Consider the following 8,015-nt stretch of genomic DNA (forward strand, 5'->3'; position numbering starts at 1 on the left):
GATTTATGACATATGATGGTGGTCAATTCTTGAAAATTCAGAATTTTTCTTTAAAAGAGTGTGTGGGTTAATATATGTCCATTAGGTCAACCTTGTTTTAGTCATAAAGATATTTTTAAAAATGCAAAGACTGGAGAAATGTATTTATCAAAACTTCTTTGGTTAGTAAATCATTAACAAGGTGCTACAGCAAATATGGGAGAGAGGCAAGGCAAGGAAAACATGGGACCCAGGAAACAGTGGCTCTCACTCAGGAAAATAGTGATGCCCCAGGTGACAGCTATGCAACAGGTCTTATGAGCAAATGATATCTACTGGAACAGGACATTCCAGGTTCCAGGAGGAAGGTGTGCAGCAAAACGCAGGATTCAAGCGGTCTAATATTATCCTTAAGACTATGGGAAAATGTGACCCAAGACAAAGTCCTATCCACTGTTTTGCCAAAGCCACAGTCTGTTAGAGTTGGGGGCTTAAGTTATCCTCAGCAAACTAATGCAGGAACAGAAAACCAAACACTGTATGTTCTCATTTATAAGTGGGAACTAAATGATGAGAACACCATGGACACATGAAGGGGAACAATACTTACTGGGGCCTGTCGAGGCCTATCAAAAAGAATAGCTAATGGAGGCTGGGCTTAATAGCTGGGTGATGTGTTTATCTGTGCAGCAAACCACCATGGTACATGTTTACCTATGTAACAAACCTGCACATCCTACACATGTACCCCAGAACTTAAAATAAAAGTTGAAGAAAAAAAATAAAATTAAAAAGGAGAAGAAAGGCCGGGCGCGGCGGCTCATGCCTGTATTCTCAGCACTTTGGGAGGCCAAGGTGGGCGGATCACCTGAGGTCAGGAGTTCAAGACTAGCCTGGCCAACATGGTGGAAGCCCGTCTCTACTAAAAATACAAAAAATTAGCTGGGCATAGTGGCACACACCTGACAACTCCCAGCTACTCAGGACGCTGAGGCAGGAGAATCACTTGAACCTGGGAGGCAGAGGTTGCAATGAGCCAAGATCATGCCACTGCACTCCAGCCTGGGCAACAAGAGCAAGAGACTCCATCTCAAAAAAAAAAAAAAAAAAAAGGTGGGAGTAGAAGAAAATTTTAAAAAATGATTATATAAGAAGAAAAAAAAAAAGAACTGGGGGCTTTGAGTTTATCAGGACATCCAGAGCTCATGGCCCAGGCTGCTGGGTTCACCTCCATAGAGTGAACTGGGTTGAGATTGCATGGACTGTGGGGAAGCTGACCAGTAGTCACTTGGTCTCTACTAGAGCAGAGATCACACAGTTAGGTGCTGGCCTCTCTATCCTTGTCAAGAGTGGTCAACCCACTGGGGTTCACAGAAAGAGCCATTGGAGTGATGGGAGAAAATGTTCAAAATTCTGTTTATCTCATTCTTTTTATTTGTTTTGTATGTATATTCTAATGTATATAATATATTAGGAAAGTAGAAAGTGTATATATGTGTGTATGTGTGTATATCTCTGTGTACATATGCAGAGCACATGCATATTCCGAAATTTTTAGGTCATGAGATGTGTAATTATAAATACTTGGAGACCCTTAGTAAACAATAGCTATGTAGGGGAGAAACACTTAGATACTCTCCCACAGTCAGGTAGAAAAATAATGATGACAACAATTACTGCACAGTGATTGTGTGTCAGGAGCTCTGGAGATGCTTTTAATTGATTATTTCAGCTAATCCTCAAAACTGCCTTTCAAGAAGAATACTGTTTTTCTTACTGAATAGGTGAGAAAACCAAGGCACAGAGAAGTTAGACAACTTGCTTAAACACACATAATAAATGACATATCCAGAATTCCAATCCAGTTGGTCTCCAGGGTGCATGCTATTTTCTATTAGCCAGATGTTCTTTTTAAAAATTTCAACATTTCTACTTGTTATACATTGAATTATGCATGCCTGAAATTCATATGCTGAAGTCCTAACACCCAGTACCTCAGAATGTGACCTTACTTGGAAATAGGGTAACTGGAGATGTAATTAGTTAAGGTGAGATCATATTGGAAGAGGCTGGACACCTATCCAATATAACTAATGCTCTTATTAAAAAAAAAAAAAAAAAAAAAGGCCGGGCGCGGTGGCTCAAGTCTGTAATCCCAGCACTTTGGGAGGCCGAGACGGGCGGATCACGAGGTCAGGAGATCAAGACCATCCTGGCTAACATGGTGAAACCCTGTTTCTACTAAAAAATACAAAAAACTAGCCGGGCGCGGTGGCGGGCGCCTGTAATCCCAGGTACTCGGGAGGCTGAGGCAGGAGAATGGCGTAAACCCGGGAGGCGGAGCTTGCAGTGAGCTGAGATCCCGCCACTGCACTCCAGCCTGGGCGACAGAGTGAGACTCCGTCCCAAAAAAAAAAAAAAAAAAAAAAAATCCAGGCCCAGTGGCTCATGCTTACAATTCTAGCACTTTGGGAGGCCAAGGCAGGCGGATCACGAGTTCAGGAGATCGAGCCCATCCTGGCTAACACGGTGAAACCCCATCTCTACTAAAAATACAAAAAATAAGCCGGGCATCATGGCGAGCGTCTGTAGTCCCAGCTACTCAGGAGGCTGAGGCAGGAGAATGGCGTGAACCCGGGAGGCGGAGCTTGCAGTGAACTGAGCTGAGATTGCACCACTGCACTTCAGGCTGCATGACACAGCGAGATTCCATCTCAAAAAAAAAAAAAAAAAAAAAAAGGAACACCCATTGAACAGGTAGCTGTGCATACCAGGAGAATCTCGTGTGAAGGTTGGAGTTAGCTGCCACTAGCCCAGGAACTACCAGAGCTAGGAGAAGGGGCTGGAACAGATCCTTCTCTGGCATCTTCAGAAGAAACAGAGCCCTGCCGACACCTTGGTTTTGGATTTCCAGCCTCCAGAACTGTGCGACAATACATTTCCATTGTTTAAGTTATCCAGTTGGTGGTGCTTTGTTATGGTAACCTTAGCAAATTAATATAACAGTTATTAACTTACTTGTAAATGAGGTTAAACTGAATGTTTGGATTAGGAAATAAAATTTAACTGCTCATCAGTGTGTTTTTGAATGCAAGTGACTTATTGGACAATGATTCCCTAGTCTTGTTTTTAAGTGCCCTAAGTATATTACTAAATCTTCTCAAAGACTCACAAAACAAAGGCTAATCCTACTGAGATTAAATAAATTACCAGAAGTGACTTATTTTATTTACTAAATTGTAGAACAAGCTACAACTATAAAGTGTAGCAGCTAAGAACCATTTCTGCAGAAGCTGATAACCTGAGACCCTACCTCCTCTAATGTCTAGGAAAGCTCATGCTCTTGGATCCCAAGAGCAAATCCCACAGCTAACAATGATTGCTGGTGTAGGGGTGAAGGGGAATTTCTCCTTCGTCTTCTGAAGGTTCACTGAAAGTCAACTGACAAATGGTAGATTAACAGGAGAAAAGGTATACACAACTTTATTTTAAGCTGCATAGCATGGGGGAATGGCAGGAGAATGATTACCCAATAACCCACTGAGGTACAGATGTTTATATAACCTTTCTTCATAGGGGAAGGAGAGATGGAGGAAACGTGGTATTTTGAGAGATAGCAAGGTATACAAAGATGAATGAATAAAAATATTTACTGAATCATTATTTATATTAACAAGTGATTGGTTATTAGCCACTAAGGAGTTTGTTAAATGACTTAGAGTCTCTGTATATGATGTAATGCTTTGTAACCATTTGAAGTGATATAAAGGTTAATGACATCAGTAAACAAGCCTTGATATTTTGGAAAATGAAAAAACGTGGGTTGAAAAACAGTACTTATAGATTGGCCTAATTTAGTGGGAAAATATGTGTGAGACATAAACCTTGAGATATTAAAACTGCGTGTCTTGATGTGGTGGGGTTATGAGTACATTTAAATTTACTTCTTTGGTTTTTGTGTATTTTTAAATATACAACTGTGAAATGGTATTATTACTTTTATAATGAAATCCATTTTTAAATGGTAGTTTGCTCCTATCTCCATACAGCTGTCTCTGGGAATTGGTTTTGATGTATTGGGAGAGGTACTCATTCATTGCAAAAGAAGAGCAGGAAAACTGCTGGACAAGGACAGAGTGAGGGGAAATTCCACAAGACCAGTAAGGGTGGAGCAGAGCAGCTGGATGGGACAGGTTTTGTAGCCAGTGCTCTATTAATAAATGATACGCCCGTCCTTCAGTGAGCCCCGTCAGCAAACATCGGTTCTTTGCCCACTACGGAGGAAAAGAACAATAGCCTGTTTGAGCCTCAGAGGGCTGATTAGGGAGAGAAAAATTGCATGAAATAATTACAAAGGTATGCATTAATAAATTCAAAATAATACAGCACTGACTGTATTATATATATAGCAGGGGTGGTGCAGAGTAAATAATCAGAATTCTGAGATTTTGTTGAGAAAAAGGTAGGATGAAATACATGAATTAATAGGTCAATACTATCCAAAGCTCCTCAAGGGGTGCTTGAAGCCTGTTATGCATGTTAGGTTATCATGACACGTTTATAAACGCAAGGGAGAGAGGAAAGAAGAAGGCAAATAGAAGGAACATTTCAGGTAAAAGGGGTGGCTAAGCCAGTGGTTTTCAAAGTGTGGTCCCTGAACTGGCAACATTGCCATAACCTGGGAACTTGTTAGAAATGCAAATTCTTGGGCTCCACCCCAGACCTACTGAATCAGAAAAACTGGCGGCAGCGTCCAGCCATTTGTAGTTCAACAAATGCTCCAGGGGATTCTGATGTAACTAAAGTTTGAGAACCACTGGGTTAAACAAAGTCTTGGAAGCTGGTGTGAGCAGGTTGTGGGTAAGGAAAGTGGCCTTACTAGAAGGAAAAAGCCACATCAGGGATTGATGGGAGATTAGATGGGAAATACAGGGGCTAAGAAGGTTCTATATTATTGGAGGTAAAATAGATTAAGCTTTTTCACAAACAGCGTGGTTGGTATTTACACATAACTAATATGAAGGAAATTTGCTAAAGAAAAATAAATCTACATTCTCTCCTGATTAACACAACAATTAGCTTAAGATTTTCCCGGTTCCATGTATTTGCCCATATGTATACCTAATGTTCACACAGTTATAATGAAGTTCTGAGGTTCTGTTTATTTTTGCATTTTATAGTACACTAATATTCTGGTACATTAATCAAAGTTTCCATTTTTATTTTGGCTTCTCCTGTTGTATTTCACATCTTAGCTCTGCCTAGACTCTGTCTCTGGAGGGTTGTTACAACAGAACCAAATAATAAAGCAATCAAATGTGGGTTACGCATTTCACAGTTGAAATCCAGGCCAAAAACAAAGGCATCTGGAAGTAAATGAACAGTCAGAGCCAGCTTTCCTTACCCCTAAAGGCTTGATAAAGTTGCCAACTAGGGTAGAGCTGCAGAGAATCAGAAAGAATAAGTGCATATCCTGGGGTCCATTCCCCACCTGGCCTGAACCCCCAGAACCCCATGGATATGGCCTAAACTCCCATCCTGAAAAGAAGCTAGCTAAGGAAATGACAAGTGTCACAGAGGTCCTTCTACTTAACACCATATGAGAGCAGCAAAGGCTACACGTGACCCAGCTAGGACCTGAGGACCCAAGGCAACCTCTCAGAACTCCCCGCAGCACCAGGGTGACGTGATGATGCAGATGGAATGTGGCTAAGTCAGAGGCTGGCCTAAAAAACCTCTGTATTAGGGAACAGAGGACAATCCAGGTCCTGCATGGATCAATGGTCCAAGAGAAAGAAGTCAATAGACATCCCATCCTGGTGGATGCCCGTAGGAGCAGGTAATGACAAACTGCTAGGTACTATCTCAGGGAAAATGCAAGCAGTTAGGAACAGGGCATGGCAACAGGACTTTGAATTGCCTGAGGTTACCCAGAATCAGCATAACAGGACACACACCAGGCGTGTGCCACTAGTCAAAATGGGGCTTGAAAAGGAATGTGAATCTTACTATAGAAAATTGAAGAAAGTTATGTTTTGGCTACAACTGAGTATGTACTTTAAGATTATACTTGCTGAGAGCGGCGCCGGCCTCGGAGGCTGAGGAAAGCAGGAGGAGGTGGTGGCGGCGGGAAGATGGCTCCTTCACCCACCAAACGCAAGGACCGCTCAGATGAGAAGTCCAAGGATCGCTCAAAAGATAAAGGGGGCACCAAGGAGTCAAGTGAGAAGGATCGCGGCAGGGACAAAACCCGAAAGAGGCGCAGTGCTTCCAGTGGTAGCAGCAGTACCAGATCTCGGTCCAGCTCGACTTCCAGCTCAGGCTCCAGCACCAGCACTGGCTCAAGCAGTGGCTCCAGCTCTTCCTCAGCATCCAGCCGCTCAGGAAGCTCCAGCACCTCCCGCAGCTCCAGCTCCAGCAGGTCTTCCGGCTCTCCAAGTCCTTCTCGGCGCAGACACGACAACAGGAGGCGCTCCCGCTCCAAATCCAAACCACCTAAAAGAGATGAAAAGGAGAGGAAAAGGCGGAGCCCATCTCCTAAGCCCACCAAAGTGCATATTGGGAGACTCACCAGGAATGTGACAAAGGATCACATCATGGAGATATTTTCCACCTATGGGAAAATTAAAATGATTGACATGCCCGTGGAAAGGATGCATCCCCATCTGTCCAAAGGCTATGCATACGTAGAGTTTGAGAATCCAGATGAAGCTGAGAAGGCGCTGAAGCACATGGATGGAGGACAAATCGATGGCCAGGAGATCACTGCTACTGCCGTGCTGGCCCCCTGGCCTAGGCCACCCCCCAGGAGATTTAGCCCTCCCAGGAGAATGTTGCCACCACCACCCATGTGGCGCAGGTCTCCGCCACGGATGAGGAGAAGGTCCCGCTCCCCGAGGCGCAGGTCCCCTGTGCGCTGGAGATCACGCTCCCCGGGACGCCGCCGCCACAGGAGCCGCTCCAGCTCCAACTCCTCCCGATAAACAGGCCACTGAAGCTCTCACCCCTGTAACTTATGCCCCACCCAGCTCAGTTTTGTCACTTTTCTAGCCAAAGGAAGATCAGTAGGAAAGCAAACCCTTTACTCGGGCAGAATTTGCAGGCAGCAGGCAGCACCCCTCTGCCGGCCGGGCTCTGGCTGCAGAAGTGCTGTTGGTTTGGGTGTTGTGTGCCTGTCAAGATTCCCTCCGGTTTCTGGCTAGGAAGCTCGCCCGTTTCCAGTTTCTAAGAGTCAGTTCAGTGGCAGGGCCACCAGGGACAAGTGAGGCTCTAGGGGGTGGTGTGACCCTGCCTGCCTGGGAGCACACTTTTCCCTTCCCTGGTGACCTGAGATGGTGGCCAGACTCTGCCCTTGCTGTTGCTGGGCGGTGTCCTTTTGGAAAGGGAGCCGTCCCGAGCTTTAGTGCAGCTGCCAACCTTGTTAGCCTCGGCCTCTTGAGGCCTCTTCCAACTTCAAGGGTCACACATCCCCAAAGATCCTCTCACCTATGGTAGTTGCTGTGCATGGTTCTGTCTGTCCATGCACCCATGCACACACCCCACCCCACCACCCTACTCTGAAATTGGTGAGTGAGAGCCAGCTCTGCGGGATCATCATGCAGCCATGGTTGTGTCTGCCCTTCGTGGTGGTCTTTCAGGTTATCTTGGCAACATGTACATTGCCTTTTTTTTTTTTTTTTGCTTTTTTGCTTTTATTGTACAGTCAGTACTATAAAATTTCTCTTTGAGTTTTATACCTTTGTAGCATTTTAGATGACATTGTGTTTGTACTTTGTTGTGTAGAGTGGAAGAATTGTGTTGAATAAACCCAAGATTGGAATGCAAAAAAAAAAAAGATTATACTTGCTATAATTACATAAAATGTTTTCCATGTCTGACAACACATTGCTATTTTAGTAGACAATCTCTCCATTAAGTGACAGCACTGTATTTTATTTAGTCATTCTCCTATTGTTGAAAATTAAGATTGTTTCAGTCTTTAAGTATAATATAAATACTACAACAAAATAGTTATTCTGCAACATTTATTTGCCACC

General features: G+C 43.8%; 1 protein-coding gene across 2 annotated transcripts; it reads left to right on the forward strand.

Moving 5' to 3' along the window:
* Positions 1 to 6,046: 6,046 nt before the first annotated feature.
* Positions 6,047 to 7,805, forward strand: LOC103218705 (RNA-binding protein with serine-rich domain 1-like). Of its 2 annotated transcripts, XM_073011551.1 has the most exons (2): positions 6,047 to 6,732; positions 6,863 to 7,805. In XM_073011551.1, exons 1-2 carry the CDS (start codon positions 6,114 to 6,116, stop codon positions 7,027 to 7,029), a joined length of 786 nt encoding a protein of 261 aa, XP_072867652.1. In that variant the 5' UTR covers positions 6,047 to 6,113; the 3' UTR covers positions 7,030 to 7,805. The 2 variants fall into 2 exon arrangements, with proteins under 2 accessions (XP_072867652.1, XP_037846235.2); XM_037990307.2 differs by having other exon boundaries at positions 6,047 to 7,805.
* The last annotated feature ends 210 nt before the right edge of the window (positions 7,806 to 8,015 follow it).

Source organism: Chlorocebus sabaeus, chromosome 25 (assembly GCF_047675955.1).
Source record: "Chlorocebus sabaeus isolate Y175 chromosome 25, mChlSab1.0.hap1, whole genome shotgun sequence".
NCBI lineage: Eukaryota > Metazoa > Chordata > Mammalia > Primates > Cercopithecidae > Chlorocebus > Chlorocebus sabaeus.

What these genes read in the sequence shown, in the direction of transcription:
- LOC103218705 (XM_037990307.2), top strand. Translation starts at nt 6,114, where the DNA reads ATGGCTCCTTCACCCACCAAACGCAAGGACCGCTCAGATGAGAAGTCC.